The 18,361-nt window shown below is 44.9% G+C and overlaps 1 protein-coding gene across 2 annotated transcripts in view; it reads left to right on the forward strand.

Moving 5' to 3' along the window:
• ppp2r5a (protein phosphatase 2, regulatory subunit B', alpha isoform) overlaps positions 1–18,361 on the forward strand; it is a 71,045-nt gene that overhangs the window by 38,309 nt on the left and 14,375 nt on the right. For both annotated transcript variants that reach the window (XM_048250073.1, XM_048250072.1), the window contains exons 3-4: positions 8,727–8,828; positions 9,057–9,149. In XM_048250073.1, coding sequence (XP_048106030.1) covers positions 8,727–8,828; positions 9,057–9,149 — 195 coding nt within the window. The remainder of the gene's footprint in view (positions 1–8,726; positions 8,829–9,056; positions 9,150–18,361) is intronic.

Here is an 18,361-nt window from a genome sequence, read left to right on the forward strand (position 1 = left end):
TTCGAGCTGGGTCTCTGTCGATAGATAAAAGGCTAACCGAATGCGTCAAAAAGCCAGGTTCAGTGATGTTGACTGTCTGTCAAGAGAGTGAGTGGCCATCAAAGGGAAGCTGATCCTGATCCATTTACTCCACGTAGGTGCTGATGAGGTGTCTATTAGTGCTGTGATTTCTCAGAAATGTGTGCGTGTGTGTGTGTGTGTGTGTGGGGGGGTGTAGGTGTAATGTTGTCGTGAGAGCGAGGGCGTCGTGATGGCCAATTCGTTCTCGCTTCCTACCCGGCTGCTGTGACATTCATAGCATTCACTCATCCCCTGCTCCTTATATATGTATAGAGATTTTTACTTGCCTATGCACACACACACACACACACACACACAAGAGCTGTCCTTGACAGACCCTGTTGGCTCCATCAGTTCATTTCATTTACAGTATTGACTGCATCAATTCCATTAGAGCTCTCCCTCCCTCCCTCTTTTGTTCCCTTGTCTTTCTCTTGCTCACTTCTGTCACTGTTGGTTTGACATTGCTGTTTAGAACAGAGTGATGACACACTGAGTTGTGTAATTAAGCCCGGTCTGCTAAAGACTGACTCATTGTTAGTGTGTGATTGCATGGCCATGCACGCGACACACACACACACACACACACACACACACACACACACACACACACACACACACACACACACACACATACACATATATATATATATATATATATATATATATATATATATATATATATATACTAGGGCTGTCAAACGATTACATTTTTTAATCGCAATTAATCGCTGAATTTCTATAGTTAATCACGATTAATCACATATATTATCACATGATTAAAATTGTATTATTTTGCATTTCTGTACTTTCCAGAAGTCCATATTAACAATATAAAGCAATTATTACCAGTGTATCTTGATTGGGATTCAAATGAAAGCAAAGGAAGTTACTTTATTAACTTAACGTTTAGACGTAGGTCTATTTGATTATTTCAGAAGATGTGCACCAGACCTGAGGCAAAACAATTTATTCTTCAGAAATATAGCTGATATAACCTGAAATAAATGCTACAGCAGAAGTGCATGCACAAAATGTACACACATTATAAAGGGCATAATGAACATAAAATACTCCATATAGCCTATATTCATTATCTTTGAGTTCAGTTGAAAATATAGAACTTTTCATATTGAGAAATATGCAGTGTGCAAAATGTAGCCTAGGCTTAGAACACATTTCAGTGCATAACAAACAGAAATAGCCTAACACTGTGTGTAAACAATGTTTAGGTTAAAGCTTAAACTTGAAGTGCTTCGGTGCTATTTTAATTCCATGCCGACACCAGCGCCAACATCAGTGCATTTTATATGGTGCACCGTCACTTGCCACACGCATCAGCGCCAAAGTTTTAACTGGCAAACACTGGATGAACAATGGATTTTAGTGGAGCGGCGCCGACCAGATAGAACTGAATCGTGATTTACACGGCAGCAAAGTGCGATGCTGATGTGCGGAGTTGTATTGAGAAAAATGGAATCTAATGGAATGTCGAAAGCAGATTGCACCACACTCATGTCGGCATCGGTGTCCACAGCACTTAGAAACACCACTCAGCCGACCGGGCGTTCAAAACTGCGGTAGTGTTTATTATCTCCATGCCTACAGGAGAAGGTCTAGGCAGAAGCCTACTAGGAAGCAAGTTCTTAGAATCTTTGCTAGGAATTGTCTGTGTTTGAGGACAAGAAACGGTGCATCAAAGGGTCAAAATAGTAGCAGCCAAAGAGGATTGTTGATAGGCCTAACAGAACAAACGACAGTGTAAAATAAAAACTCTTTGGTGGCATGCGATTAATAGCCTACTACCCTTTGGCCAGATCGCAAGCCCAAACAGGTGTGTGCGGCGTGCCCCTTGTTTTGTTTAGTGTGGTGGTGTAGTTTTTCTAACGTAACTAGTTGTTGCAACAGCATGTGAAAAAAACTTGGGTTTGCGGTAACACTGTTAATAATGCATTTAACTGACAGCACTAATATACACACACGCACACACACACACACACACACACAAATAAACACACACTGAAAGGCTATTTGGAGCTGCAGTAGGGTAGAGACCGGTCTCTTGTTTAAGTTTGTCTTCCCAGTCTCTTGTTTAAGTTCCTCACACTCGTAATGCTTGATATCTATCTATGTATAGTTCAATAAGTTAATGTGCTATGTAAATTCAGATGAACCCTGTTAAACAGAGTTCATCTGTTTCGTTGCAACTCTGCCATCAATCATTATGTTAAGCCCACCAAACGACTCTATACACGATTTCAAAGGCCTGATTAAGTTTCGATTTCTGGAGCTCACAAGCCAACGGAGAGTTGCTAGACTAGCCCAAATGTAATTTGCTGCCGCTAGGGGCGCGTCTAGATTTCTAGGCTACAAGGCAACTGAATTATTGTGAAATGTCACTATTGGTGAAACGTTCGCCCCAGGGTTAGACTCAGGGTAGCAGTTCCATCAGAACTCCCTCTCTAGCCTCCCTTTGGGCTCTCTCAGTTGCCTTGTTTCCATGACGTCCTAAAACCAGTGCATTCCACTCAACCCCAAGTGACCCCCTCGCCTGGGCCAAGCGTTCGACTGCACTTGCGTCATTCCTGATTGGGGGCGGGGGGTCATGGGTAACTGACCTGATTTCACCCTAGAAACTTAACGGATGCTGGGTTTCTGCTGGTCACAGTTTAACAGGCAGGGATGACTATGTCTGACCTGTCTTCTAGACAGACTTCTAGACAGACTTTCACACATACACGCACACATTCTCACACACACACACACACACACACACACACACACACACACACACACACACAATCCGGGCTAAGCTCATTAGATACCTCGGACATCCTGCCACAGATATGGGATAGGAACGATGGTGACACCCTTCTGACAACAAAGCCTTTTATCTGTCACTGCAGCACCCAAAGGTGTTCAAGGACAGGCGTGTATGTTCGTGTGTGTGTGAATGTGGGTGTGAATGTGGGTGTGAATGTGTGTGTGAATTAGCATGTTTATTTGTGTTCTTGCACGTGTGGGTCTGTGTTCTTGAGTGCAGCAGGTAAATCCCTGAGTGTGTGTGTTTGTTTGTGTGTGTGTGTGTTGTTATGTGGAGGGGGTGTGCGCCAATGGACTAGATGTTATATCCTGTAATGTGTCTGTTCTCACCCATGAAATTGGCTCTTTCGACTGGCCTCATAATCCAAATAGAATGTCAGGAGGCCGCAGCTGTCACTTAGGCAAAGTTTGCATCAGTCTGTACAGGCTTGTCAGGGCACTGTGGCTCACATTGCAAGCTATTGATGCAGTAGTAGTGCAGTTACAATGCAGGTGATGTTCAGATCTTGAATAAAATTGGTTGCCTTAGTTGAGTAGGTCCTTACTCGTTAACCCTTATTGGTCAAGAGAGCTGCTGTTCAAAGCAATGTCTAACATGGGGCAGCTCTGTGGATGTGTAGATGGTGTAGTGTGACTGACGACGGGTGGGAGTGCTTTCTGTGCTTAAGTGAGTCTGTAATTATGAGGTGTAATGTTTGGAATGTGTGATCACTCTGCCTTAAGCTATTAGGTGTGGTTTGTGGGTCAAGCCTCTAATATTCTCTCTCTCTCTCTCTGCTCTCTCTCGCTCTCTCTCTCTCTCTCTCTCTCTCTCTCTCTCTCTCTCTCTCTCTCTCTCTCTGTCATTCATGTTTTTTTTCCTTTTCTTGTATACCTCTGTCTTTCATTTACTCTCTCTCTCTCTCACTCACTCACTCACTCACTCACTCACTCACACATTTAATTCATTTATTTGGGACACAGCATTCCAAATATTAATAAAGAGCCCAGTTGTGTCTCACACAGCAACACAAACACTGTGCAAGTGCTTACAGCTTTACAGGTAAATCAGGATAAAAACACATTATCAGCTAAATCAGTGTATAAATACATATGATCAGCTAAATCAGTGGATAAATACATATTATCAGGGGTAGAGATGGCACCGCCTTCTCCATACATGCAGACTGCCTATGATGGCTGACACAGAGCAGTATTTGGCTATTTGCTTAGATTTTGTCTTGTTAAGTCCAGCAATTTGCAATCCTCTAACACAGAGTCTATGAACATGTCCAAGGCTACCATAAATAAGTACAACCATTTTTGTGCTATAACCACCTACTGAAAGAGCATGAGTTAATGGCTGATATTTTAAAAACATTTTCTGAGAAACACAGGTCCATGTACATGTCAAAGCAACAACCCACTTTCACAACAGTTTTTAAAAGATCATCAACAACAACAATGTCAGGAGTGTTTGGAGAGTCTCTGAGAACACTTTCTAGAGAGTAGTCATTCAAGTGTGTGAACCCGTTCAATTGTATTTTTTTGTTTGTATGTATTACACTTTGTCCATATACTCTGCACACACACACACACACACACACCACAGCCAGCCGCCTGTGTCAGCTCCAGCCTCCAGCTGCCAGCTCCTCTCTTGGCACAGCCGGTACCAGTGGAGCGGAGGCTTGCCCTGGAGCTCCTCGTGGGCACTGGGTGTCCAGCTCCTCTCCTCCCCACCCTACCACTGCCCCCCCATTCTGCTCGACTGTGCCAGGGAGGAGCGGGAGGCTGGCTCTCTAATGAGCTCTCTGGGCCCCCTCGCCCGCTGAGTGATGGGCTTTAATTGGCGCTCCCACGGCACAATATGGGGCCCAGTTGTGGAGTGAGATGCTGTCACCGCGCTGAAGGCTGGGAGGCTTAAGACTGTTATTGTGTTGAGGTGCCACTGGCGCTACTCCTATCTGCTGCATAGTAGACTCCATGACTGATACCCAGTGTGCATCGCTGATGGATGCTAATTGTTGTGTCAAAATAATAATAGCAGTTGAGGCAGATGTGGCGTGATTTTTGAGTGTCTTCGAAACATGAGGTGTGATGTGAATGTGCCAAATCCATGCTTGTCAGTTTTTTTTTCCCCAATAAGGAATCTTATCATATAAGGAAAGTAGTTTTTTCCATACATACTGATTCGATCTGCACAGACGTGTAGGTAGCTGTTCAGCTCACATACAGTATGTCTTTGCAGTCTTGCTCTGGGCAACACTTCCTTCAGAGGATGGCAGTGTTCACACATTACATATGTATTACATTTAGTCATTTAGTTAGCTGTTTTTATCCAAGGCAACACACACTACAGTGAAGTTACACACTTACTGTACAGCAAAATGTTTTTGTGTTTTTTTGGGATTGAGCCTGTGGCATGGCTGCGGACTTGCTCTCGCCCAGTTGGTCCTCGGGGACATAAACAAAAACATCAAATCATTCCACTTTATTGCAGTGAAACCCACTTGCCAAGCGTTATACTGCACTATACTGTGTGTGTGTGTGGTATGTGTATATGTGCATGTGTGTGTGTGAGATGTGGGGATTGTAGGTGTCTGTGCGAGGAGCTTAGTGTGTGCAGGACGCCCTCGCTCCCCTGCTGTGCTCTAAGATCTTTATAATCAATCCCATCATGCCTCTCTGCATGAGTCACTGGCCGTAATCTCTGAAGGACACCAGACTTGAGACTCTACTCTCACGCCTCACGCTTCACACCTCACACTCTTTAGGAGAGTCTTAGTTATTTTTGAGACTGGTGGCCTGATAAAAATCCATCTCCAGATGCAATGAATCAATGGAGTTGTTTGTTTGTTTGTTTGTTTGTTTGTTTACATGTTGTTTACATGTTGTTGTTTGTGAAATAAAGCCTTTGACATTTTTGTTTGTTGGTGACTTCAGTGCAGGTATATGTAAATCTGCTAAAATTCTAGTCCTCTGTAGTTTTAACAGTTATAATATTACAAAGGAGTTGCAATCAATCTCAGATTGCAATTCATCAAAGAATCGATCTTGAATCAACTTGTGATGCAAGAATCATGATTACATTGTGTTGTGAGATACCTAGTTAATTACTGCTGAATTGACCATGACTATGAAATGTGTTTGATATGTGACCTTGTGTATACCTTATCTAGAAAGAATGATTATGAATTGTATATCTTACCTAGAGCAACGTTATACTCGAGGATTTGGTTCTCCAGAGAGAAAACAAACTGGTAGAATACACACCTCCCCTCTGCTTTAAGTGTCTTTGAATGAAAGTGTGCACTAATTAGGTGAATGTAGAGATAAATGACTGTAGCAGCACCGTGTTGGATGGAAGGCGGATTGAATAGCAACATTGTTATCCCAGTGCTGAGAGCTTGCTCATGGCATGTAGGTGTAGTGACTGCTGGATGACTCATACTGTAGGTGTAGGATAGTATAGATGGGTCATAAGGGTCCCACTCCTGTGTTCAGAGCTTCCTACTTATCTAAGGGACATGATGGTCCCTTTTGAAATGAATGCCATTCAGCACTGTGATGTGCATGATCAGTGCAATGATCATAGAGGGATCTTTTATCAAGTGATGGGTGTTTTATATAGTTGTCATGACAACAGTGACTACAAGATCCTGTGAAGGTTTTGTCAAAGCTCGAGACTGCTTCACCTTGTGTTGTGTGGGACGTGGTGCAGTAGAGGTGCTATGACAACTACGTGGGCTGATTTGAATCTGCCCTGGTGTTGCCAAAACTACAGGAATTCGTGTTCAGTCTGTGGGGATGTTGCCATGACTACCCAACAACTGGTTGATTCTGCCACTTGCCTGCAGAGAGTATGCAGTTGTGCCGTCGGTTGATCGTCGCAGCCAGGTGCTGGGGGGTGGCGGGGCGCAACAGTAGTCGTGCCATCAGCGGGCTCACGACGAGGCTCCACTTCGACAGGTTTCAGACACTAAAAATAGAGAACCAGAAACGAACACGTCTGTGAGGAAAAACCCAGAGGATATGGAGAGGGGGGGGTGAGGTTGGCAAGGGAACGAGGAGCATTGAGAGCAGCAGAGAAGACATTGTCCCTGCCTCCAGTGGGATGGCTTGGTCCTCTTTTGGTCCTCTTTCTTCTCCTCAGTCCTCAGAGTGAGGACTGCCATGCTGTCAGTTTCTACCTCAGTTACCTCACTAGTAGCCAACACTTGTACAAGGAAAATAGCCTTCATTACCAGCACGGTTCTTAGTGGTATGCTAATTCTTAGCCTCCTGGTGCCAGTTTCCATTGGACTAGCCACACTGTTCACTCTTTCTGCTTTGTCCTGAACTGCTTGCTCCAACATGCAACATTATGGAAGACTAATAGTCAATATAAAATTAATTGAAATTCTTCAGTTTTCATATGAGACAGCCTAGCGTAATCTTATATTAGAAATGAGTAATTTGTGTATAAATATCCTGTACTATTATTAGCCTCAACGACTTCTTCCTCAAGGCCATTTGATGTGGTTTCCACATTCGGTGGTACGATGTGAACTTTCACTTCCTCTGGTGACTTAAGTGATGTGAGGGGACCACAGCAGAGAGCGTGTTTCAATAAACAGTGGCTGATCTCACTATGATGGGGGTCTTCTCCCACTGTTGCAGGGCCTGTTTGTGGTCGTCTTGCATGAGAAGAACTACCAATGTTTGTTATGCTGGACGGATATGATGGCGTGTCTGTGGCAGTGCTTTATGGCTCCCATTTTGAGGAGCTTGGATGTGTCATGCCACTCTTTGGATTTTCTCTGTGTGTTCCTTTTACAAGTGCAGATCTTCTCCCAAGTTTGACATGTTTGGGTTTTAACAGGTTTTCGCCCGATCCAATGTACTGGACATCATAATGTCCACCTCATTGGGTCGTACCGACCACTGGATGTCAAAGGATCAGGGTAACTTCTCATCCTTGAAGAAAAACCCAACACATTACACACTACACTGTGTATATATATATATATATATACACACACGCACGCACGCACACACACTGGCATTTGTAAGCTTGACTGAAATGTTTGGCAAGCAGAATGCTGCAATTGTGCTTCCCCCCGCGGGGTTCTGGGTCAGAGAATGCCCAGGCTCGAGTGTAATTATCCAGTAGTGTTCGTCCAGATGCTTTTGAAACCAGTACCCCCCTTTCTCGCTAGGGATAATTAGCCTCAATGCGCAATAACACCTGGTGCGTATCTTGATCTTTTTATTTGCTAAATATAGAAGATTACTGGGGGATGGGGAGGGGGGTTGTGGGGTTTAAGGATGGAGTCGAGGTGGTTGTTGGGGTTGGAAAAACATCACTAGAGGCTTGGCTCGACATACACAACAGCAGTAACAGATAGACCAACCAGAAAATTCCCTTTTTTCCATTTTTACGCACACAAATTCCTTTTATTAACAGAGTCCCTGTGTCATAAAGAGAGGTGGAAAAGTGGCCTTCTGTTCCAGCCCGTGTTTATTTCTGTCTGTGATGTTTTAGTGGCTGAGCGCATTACATAAACGTGCCTCTGTTCACTTCCTCTGTTCTTTTTTAATCCCGTCTTTAAATCATACATCATTTGCATGATGACTGTGGTCCTGTGCAGCGGGCCAGAAACAAGTTTTTTTTTTTTTTTTTTTTTTTTAGTCTTTCTTTCTGTTTTCCCTCTCTTTTTTTCCCCCTCTCTTTTTCCTTTCTTCTCCGGGCATCCTGAGGAAGAGTGTTCCAGAGGCTCGTGCTCTGTGGGCAGGCCCTCTCTCCTGACCGGTCATTTGTCCGTCTGCTCCACTGAAGTGCAACATTAGTTTTATTCTTTCCTTGTTTCTCCCCATGTACGCAGATCTGCACCAATATTTTCCGGACTCTTCCGCCCAGTGACAACCCAGACTTTGACCCAGAGGAGGATGAACCCACCCTTGAGGCCTCCTGGCCTCACATACAGGTTAGATCCCTTGCCATTTTGAATCAGTGGTGAAAGACGTACTGGTTATATACTTTTATCCAAAGCTTACCTGTGACTGATGAAAATGTAAATAAGCCATGTGTGTTTTATTTAAAATTATATATAAAAGTATATTTCTTACATTTATAACAAAGTTCAACAAAGCTATTAGGTCATTCAAGTGTCCAGAAATGTCTGGTTAACATGTCACTTCCTGTTTGTCTGCAGCTGGTGTATGAGTTCATGCTGAGGTTCCTGGAGAACCCTGACTTCCAGCCCACCATCGCCAAGAGGTACATCGACCAGAAGTTTGTGCTGCAGGTAAGCAGTCCCCCCTTCTGTTAGCTCTCAAGCCCGACACTGAAGAGACTTAAAACTTCAGTCTTGCCATTCAGATATTCAGGTTTATTTTTTGTTGATGAGCAACTACCTTTGGTGGTACCGTCTGCAAATTAATTGTGATGAAATATCTTGTAAAGGAACGATAAGCACACCCGGTCATTCCCAATAGCCACCCAGGCTATATGCACCATGTACTGGTTCAGTGGTTCATGTTGGAACGTCCTCTGAAAATGTAAGAAAAGCACAACATCAACAACAACACCAAAAGAGGCTAGTTAATGAGTTTATCGGTGCCTGCTGGGTGGTTAATGGTGTTTGCAGGGTTTTTGAATTACTTACTTAAGAAAGACTTAATAATGCTTCTTTTCACACGTAAAGAGTTTTGGTGACCAAGATGGAGAGAGATTGAGGAAGCCAGAGAGAGGGGGGAATAATGATGAGGTGTGTAAAATAATGGAGACAGAGGTGAGATGAGATGAGGGGGAGAGGCATAATGACCGAGAGAGTGAAGGAGAGAGAGACTGCTAGAGACAATAGGGGAAAAGCAATGATCGAAATCGGGTAATATGAGGAACAGAAATTGGCGTGTGCGTTAAATTGACCACACATACAAAGCCAAAATAAACAGCAACACACATCACAATCCACTTCCTCCTTGTGGTGGTGCAAATGGACTTTCACAACCTCTCCGAGGCTGATGAAACATCTGTCCCATGGACACACAAACAGTCTCACAGGTGTCATGTTTGCCCATGACTGTCGGCGCTGTTTTCCTGGAAGTGTTCCCACTGCAGTCACTTCAAAGGTACAGCCTGTGACTCTGATGAAAGGATATTCAAACTGAACAGCGAATCAAATTAGACCCCATAGTTTCATGCTTCAATCTGAAGCAACAGATTTGGCTGGAATAGTGTGTATGCAGTGTTTCCAATACATTGACTTATTTGTGGCGGCCCACCACAATATCAATATTGACCCCACCACACAATGATTTTCTATGTTGTACTACTTAAATTGGTTGAAATCCTATCATTGTAGAGCCATGTGCACCTGTGCAGCCTCTCCTTGTGTCTGTCCCTCAACAAACCTGCATGCACGTTTAAAATAAACATTACAAATCCTGCAAGGATTATTGTTGGCATAGAAGATGACTGGCTAAATCGTGATTAAATTCGGTTAGCGCAAATTTGTTCAACTACTACCTCCCCAGTCACCAACCACCATAAATATAATTAAATTCTGTGGCAAACACTGGTATGTACGTCGATCTGAGCCAGAAATGTACAGAGCCAGGATACAAGGAAGTTTATTGTCACATGCATATAGTTACTGGAAGTAAGAAATGCAGTGAAATTATGTCTGGCTATTTGTGCATTTATGGGGGGCAGTGTGCTGTAAGTATGTTGACTCTCTGACACAGAATGGTGTTCATTCCTAAGGCCTTCATCTTTGTGACCAAGGTGAGAGGTACTATCGTGTTGAATGCTGAACTAAAGTCAATGAACAGCATCCTCACATAATTCCCATTCCCCTCCTCCAGGTGAGTTAAGGTGGTGTGCATGAGGTTTGAGATGGCATCCTCTGTAGACCTGTTGGCTCTGTAAGCAAATTGAAGGGGGTCGAAGGAGGCAGGGAGGGATGAGCAGATAATGTTTTTCACAAGCTTCTCAAAACACTTCATCACTGTAGACGTCAGGGCTACTGGGCGGTAGTCATTCAGACATGATGGACTTTTGTTTTTCGGTACTGGAACAATAACAGACTGCTTGAGGCAAGTAGGAACTGTCTCTTGAGCCAATGATGTGTTAAAGATATAAGTGAACACAGGAGCTAAATGAGCAGCGCAGGATTTCAAAACCCTGTTAGAAATTCCATCCGGTCCAGCAGCTTTTCTACAAAAAACGCTTGCCGTTTTTAGATACACCGGGGCGTCGATGTAGCCTGCCAATTTTACCAACAAGGAGGATAGTAACAGAGGTGAAACATTTGCTTCAGTCAGGAGTGTAAAAGCATCCAGGCGGAATGGGGGAATCTGGGCGGGCGTTTTGATGACCCTACATATGTCCAACCCACCACCGGGAGATTTAAAATCTGACTGATCAAAGCAGCAATAGCTGATAGCACATTATGACAATCGTTAAATCCACAAAGCTTCCAGTCATATGTCTACTAGAGTTGACTGTAGGTCGTACAGTAATACAATTGAATGCCATATATCCTAAAATCCAGTGATAAAACAAAGCATGAACTCCCATGAGTGTCGACTGCCCTAGCAAGATTTTACATCATCACATTACCTCTCACATTTCTGCCTGTTCTGTGCTGTTCAGCCCAAACAGGGCTCCAGACTGCGACCAAATGGTCGCATTTTGCGACCAAAATTTGAGAGTTTGTGCGACCAGTAACCAGGCTGTAAATCAGAGCTTCAAAAGTGCACAATAAAATGTGACACTGAATTTGAAATGGCACATTGTAATTTCTGCATCCATCCAAAGTGTATTAGTAATACAGTGGAAATGAGTAGAAATTAGTAGTGTGAATATTTGGTTAGCATGTTAATTTACGGTGTGTGCCCCTAAATTTTCTGGTTGCGCCCCTGAAATTTTCAGTTGGGCCCACTGTGGTCCTAGTGAAATAAGTTGTTCTGGAGCCCTGTTAAAGGTACAAAGGTTACTGGGATCGTGTACAGCCAAACTAACAAGCTAAAATGACAACTGACATCTGACAACAGATACATAGCTCTGAAGTATTCTCTTCAGAGTATGCTCTTGCAGCATTCCAAGCATCAGGAATGCAGCTTCGCATTCTATGCTGGACTTTGCTCAAGATTTATAGCCTAGTTTCATATCAAGCAAAATATTAACATCTTAACACCCATTCATATGCCAAGTTATAATGGCACAAAAACCCTGCACACTTCAACTACTGTACTGTTAGTCACATAACATCTAGGATCATTAGCTTAATGTCCCTATATAACAAGCAAACTAGCACCATGCTATGCAAACAAGCAAACACAGCTAAACGTAATGACAATGAACTCTTACCGATTTCTGGCATCCACTAGAAAAGATGATGAATAGTCAACAGAACTTCGCTATATAGTCTAAATCTTCCATGTCTTCAGGGAATAGCAACATCCTTAACGTTATCCACAACTTTATTTTCATGTATTCATTTGATTAACAGGCTCCACTGCGATTAAGCACACTGAAGAGGCTTTCTGTTCATTGTATCACATTTTATTTTCAGTGGTGGGACCAAAATTAGTGATGGGCAAAATCCCCAGCTAAACTGATGCATGTCAGAGATATTGTTGTTTTGAAAATCATGCCCAGGTATGACCGGGGCATCGATTGTTCCCATGCGTTGCCCAAAGTTGCACGTCACGCTTCATTTTGCTATTTGGCCCTGCCTCCTGCCTCAACATGCCGGCTTGTATGTGAACACACATCAAGGCGGCAATTTTTCACCTCATTTTAGACCGATAATGCGATCAGAACAGTGGCATAAAGACGTCTCTTCTCCCTGTGAATTTTGCGCAATCTCTATCTAAAAACGGCTATAGTCTGTCACAGAGTGCATTAACAGGTGTACGCTATTGGTTTCCTGTTATATATATATATATATATATATATATATATATATGGCCAAAATGATGTTGCATAAGCCAGAAAGTCTCCTGTGATGAAAAGGCTTTGAAATTGCAGATGAATTGCATGTCACACATGAGATGTAGATAGCATTGTGGTTTCCTGTCTCTTGGAACAACCTTGTTTTGCTCTCGTGTGTGTGTGTGTGTGTGTGTGTGTGTGTGTGTGTGTGTGTGTGTGTGTGTGTGTGTGTGTGTGTGTGTGTGTGTGTGTGTGTGTGCATGTGCACACAGGTACACACATGTATGTGTGTTTGTGTCATATCTGAGTGCATGAGACAAGCACACACACTTGTGACAGTCCCCAGTCCAGGTTCGTGGGGGGCATCTCCTGATGTGACGCTTGTCTGTGCCATGCTCCGCAGCTGACCCCAGGGGAGAGGGGTGGCTCTCAGAATGTTGGCTCCAATAGCCAAAGCTTCGAGGCTCCGGCACTTTCCATGATGCGAGCGATCAGAACGACCCGATCTTTAAATAGCTCCACTGTTTACAGCGCATGAGGAACTGCCTCTCTGTGTGTGTGTGTGTGTCTGTGTGTGTGTGGTGTGTGTGTGTGTCAGGAGTTAAGAGAGACAAGTGGGTTAGTGGAGGGACGGAGACTTATTGGTGACTGAACTGAAGAGAAAGAGCAGATGACTGCGGTTCAGAGAGGAAGTGAGGTCATGGTGAAGAGAGGGAGTGAAAGGGTGGAGAAAAAAAGAAAGAGAAAACGATTCAAAATGAAGAGAGAGAGAGAGAGAGAGAGAGAGAGAGAGAGAGAGAGAGAGAGAGAGAGAGACTTTTGCCTTTTAAAACCCCTTTATTGAACAATTGCATGGATCAAAAACACCTTAAAACACTACAGAGAGAGAGAGAGAGAGAGAGAGAGAGAGAGAGAGAGAGAGAGAGAGAGAGAGAGAGAGAGAGAGAGAGAGAGAGAGAGAGAGAGAGAGAGAGAGAGCTTAGCTTCCTTCCACTTTTTCCTCGCATGTCCTTCTTTCCCCTCTGGATAATTTGGTGGCAGTGGGAGGCTTTCCGAGGTGCCGTTGTTTGGCCGTTTCTGTGGCAACGTGATGGACAACAGTGGCGGGTTGTGTACAGGAGTGTAAGTGCTCTCCACTGCTCTGTGTCTCTCAGCCCAGTCACTCTTTACAAGAGCAGCAGAGCCTGTGTTAACAACAAGCACCCCAGGGCCAGATAACAGACAATACACCAGCCTCTCTCTCTGTGTTTGCAGTGTGTGAGTGTGTGTGTGTGAAAGAGGGAGAGCGTGAGATGGGGATAGAGGAAACTACCGCTCTGCCTGGGCTGTTCAGAAACACTATAAATGTATTCTACCCCCTCGCCCTATAAATGTAGTCTTAACGACTTAATATCCATCTTCCTCTGCTTATGTTACATGTGAGCCATTTTATAGGCTTCTTGATGCTGATGCACACACTGGAAGTAGCTGTACAGTACGCGTGTCTGTGTCTGTGTTTTGTTTGTCTGTGCGTGTGAAAGTGTGCATTGGAAGGAAGAGCGGCCCGTCATAGTTAGGTATCAAGTCGTCGCAGTGACCACAGACATGCTCCTCCGCGCAGTATCACTCTATCAGCATATTTCGCTTCCTGTGAGCGCACACACACACACACACACACACACACACACACACACACACACACACACACATGCATGTACACACACACAAGACACACACACACGCATGCACACACAGGCACACACACAAGACACACAGACACACACACACACGCACACACACACACACACACACACACACACACACACACACAGAAGCCCCACACAGCAGACCCTCTCACGCAGTATGGAGCTATCCACTAACACATCCCCAGTTCCGCATCACATTTGTAGTCTTAGGCTGTGTGACAGCGGTGGGTTTGGCATGATCAACGTGCATGGCAAGAGCACAGTCATCTTGCCCCGTTGTCCACCACATAAAACCCTTGGAAACTGAAATAAAAATGAAAAGCAAACAGATCCTGTCTCTCCATCTCTCTCTCCATCTCTCTCTGCGGGCGCTCACTTAGGCATCGTCATCTCCAGTAATGATGATTCATAGTCAGTTTGGCATAGGCAGTTTGCAGCGTCGTCAAAGATATGGGATTGCAAACAGTGCATCATAAAACAAGCCTGTTTGCTGTTCCAACACCCAAACTAGTGCTAGTTGTCATGAGCCTGATTGCTTTAGTGGACTTGGCTGAGTGAAAGGGGTGGTCGTGGTCCTCTACTAACCTTATGCAATAGTAATCCTAATCTATATCTTGCTCTCTATCTGTGTCTGTCTCTCTGCTCCAGTTGATCATTTCTCCCAGAATAAGTGTGTATGTGCATGGGTCAGCCTAAACCTCAGTGTGGTCACTCTGGCTAACCAGTATTTGTGTTCACTTATGGGATTTGTGTGTGTGTGTGTGTGTGTGTGGGGGGTTGTGGGCTCCTGCAGCTGATGTTGTTTTCCCTTTCCACCGCTAAACAGTCTGAGCAGCTCTCCAGCTCTCACTACACACACACACACACACACACACCACACACACACACACACAGAGAGAGAGAGAGAGACCGACCATCACCAATTCCTGATAAAAACTCCTACTGCATGTCACCACCCAGAAATGTCCCCTACCTGCCTGCCGGCCACCCCACACTGCCCAGCCCCTCCCCTCCCCTCCCTCAGCCCCAGTCTACAGGGGGACCAGGGAGCTGCTGCTCCACAGATGCCTCCTCCAATGCCAGCTGTGGTAGGCTGGTAGGCTACATCCATGCCAACCATACAGCCTCCCCACTCATCCATGCCACATTGGAGCTGCGTTTAGACCTCTCGGCAGGTAGAGAACGGCATTGGGGGGCAGCCATGGCCTACTGGTTAGGGCTTCGTGCTTGTAACCGAAGGGTTGCCGGTTCGATCCCCGAGCAGTAGGAAAACATGTGGGCGAAAATGTGGGCGGGGAAGTGGTTGAGCACTGCTCTCCCATGCCCACATCCACGGCTGAAGTGCCCTTGAGCAAGACACCTAACCCCTCACTGCTCCCCGAGCGCCGCTGTAGCAGGCAGCTCACTGCGTCGGGATTAGTGTATGCTTCACCTCACTGTGTGTTCACTGTGTGCTGAGAGTGTTTCACTAGTTCACGGATTGGGATAAATGCAGAGACCAAATTTCCCTCACGTGATCAAAAGAGTATATATACTTATACTATACTTATATACTTACTAACTGGCATCCACCAAGTGAAGGTCAGTGGTGCTAAGACTCCTAGCACTGAGCTCCTAAGAAGGACGCCAAGTTAAGGAAGACCTAAACAACGACTGAAGGACGTCCTACATGTTTGGGTGTGTGCATAAAAAGCCATCAACCAGGTCATGTGGGAGGGAGTGTGTGTGTGTGTGTTCGTTCTGTCCGGCTGCACATCACTTGTGTGAGCCTTAGCCATCTAAACCCTGGAGTATTGGCTCTCCTCACATAGCTGACCTTCTCAGTGCTACCCACAAATTAAACTCGTTTTAAATGCTATTTCATGGCTCCGCATTAGGCCATAAATGGCAAGGTTTTGGTGAGGACAGACTGGTAAGACGTTCCTTGGAGAACGCACTGGCACAAGAACATCAACATCATGAGTTTGGAATAAAATTAGTGATGACCCGATGGGATGTACTTGAAAACAAGATTCAGTAATCATTTGTGGGATGGTTGAGTGCCACAGTTTCACTACACAACCTAATCCTCCACGTGTGTCCTGATCCTACCACGTGCTGTGGGCTTTTCCACAGACTTTCAGGAGAAGGGCTTTTTTGGTAATTTGTTTGTTTGTTTGTTTGTTTGTTTGTTTGTTTGTTTGTTTGTTTGTTTTGCTTCTGACCATGACCTCCATTGCTGAGGGAATAGGACTGTTCACCATATTCATTGTCATACCGTATTCATATGGAACAGGATTCCATCTCTCTCTCTCTCTCTCTCTCTCTCTCTCTCTCTCTCCTTTCAACTTGACATGAAACCAGTTAAGAGTTGGCCACCAGTAGGAGGTGGGTAAGTAAGGAAAGTCTCTGTGGATGCCGTTGTGGTAGAAATGTTTCCTTCCTGGTTCTGGGCCAAGGAGGAGAATAAAGAATGGGAATGTACCTTTAATCATGATATACTTAGATTGTAATTTCCCTGTATGTCCTGCTGGTGACCTCGGTGAGGAGTTTCTGTTAAGCTGCTAGCCATCTACAACTACTCCGGATCACTCGTTGATCTACGAGTGTTTTCATGATGTTCTTCAGCAACGATGGTTTTTGGGAAACGGTCTGAAAATCTGAAGACGTTTGTAAGAGGGACTTGCTTTCGTAAAACTGGGCCCTGGTCTCTCTCTCTCTCTCCTATTCCAAACAACTTGACATGAAAACAGTAAGTTAGCCACCAGTAGGAGGTGGGTAAGGAGGGTCTCTGTGTATGCCGTCGTGGTAGACGTGTTTACGTCCAGGTTCTGGGCCAAGGGGAGGTCAGCTCGAGGGGGACTGGGGACCAGCCCACAGAGCATGGCCCTCCCCAGAGAGGCCCAGGGCTCCCATCTACCACAGCCTGTCTGTCCCCCCAGCACTCCAGTTCCCATGCAGACCGGGTATTTTTAACCCAGAGAGAGAGAAGAGAGAGAGAGTGCCCAGAGAGACATATAAACACGTATAGACTCATATGTATACATGAGGGATTGCCCTCTTATCCACGAGAATGTAAACGCGTTACATGCCATGAGAAAAGTAGAGAGAGGAGAGAGAGAGAGAGAGAGAGAGAGAGAGAGAGAGAGGGAAACAGAAGAGAAACATAAACCGGAGCGAAGGACAGAAAAAATCTGTTTGAAAAAAGGACAAAGACAGCGGCTGGCTCGGACAGGAAGAGAGAGGCTTGGGGAGATGACCAGTGTTTGGGTGGTGGGGAGCGTTTAGTTGGTGCAGTAAGAGGATAAGAGGCTCGGTGGAGAGGAAGGGGCAGGGTCGTGACCTCTGGAGTGGATCCGCTGAGGATGTGGACTGCGCAACCACACAACAGACTTCCTGCTGGTCTCACGTACATAGACATGTTATCACAGATGAACACACACACACACAGACATTTATACACACACACATACACATTAGGGCACAAGCACAAAGATAAGTTTGATCTGTTAGAGGGTAGCATATTTGGAATGAAATAGATAATCATGTGATTAAGAGGCTAACTCTAACGGCTTGCTCTCTCTCTCTCTCTCTCTCTCTCTCTCTCTCTCTCTCTCTCTCTCTCTCTCTGATCACAAAATGTGTGGGTTCTTTGTAGACGATTTCAAAGATACGACAAACACATGCACAAGGGCACACACACACACACACCCACCCACCCACACACACATACAGACACACACACACACACGCACACACACGCACAGAACACAAAGGACACGAGGGCCTGTCTGTTTTGCTGTGGAGTATAATTTTAGCTCTCTCTCTCTGAAGAAGTGGCCACAGAGGACCACAGGTCTTTGTTCAGCCCACTCCATTTGAATGAATCCAAGAACAGCCGCATCCACACCAG

Source organism: Alosa alosa, chromosome 8 (assembly GCF_017589495.1).
Source record: "Alosa alosa isolate M-15738 ecotype Scorff River chromosome 8, AALO_Geno_1.1, whole genome shotgun sequence".
NCBI lineage: Eukaryota > Metazoa > Chordata > Actinopteri > Clupeiformes > Clupeidae > Alosa > Alosa alosa.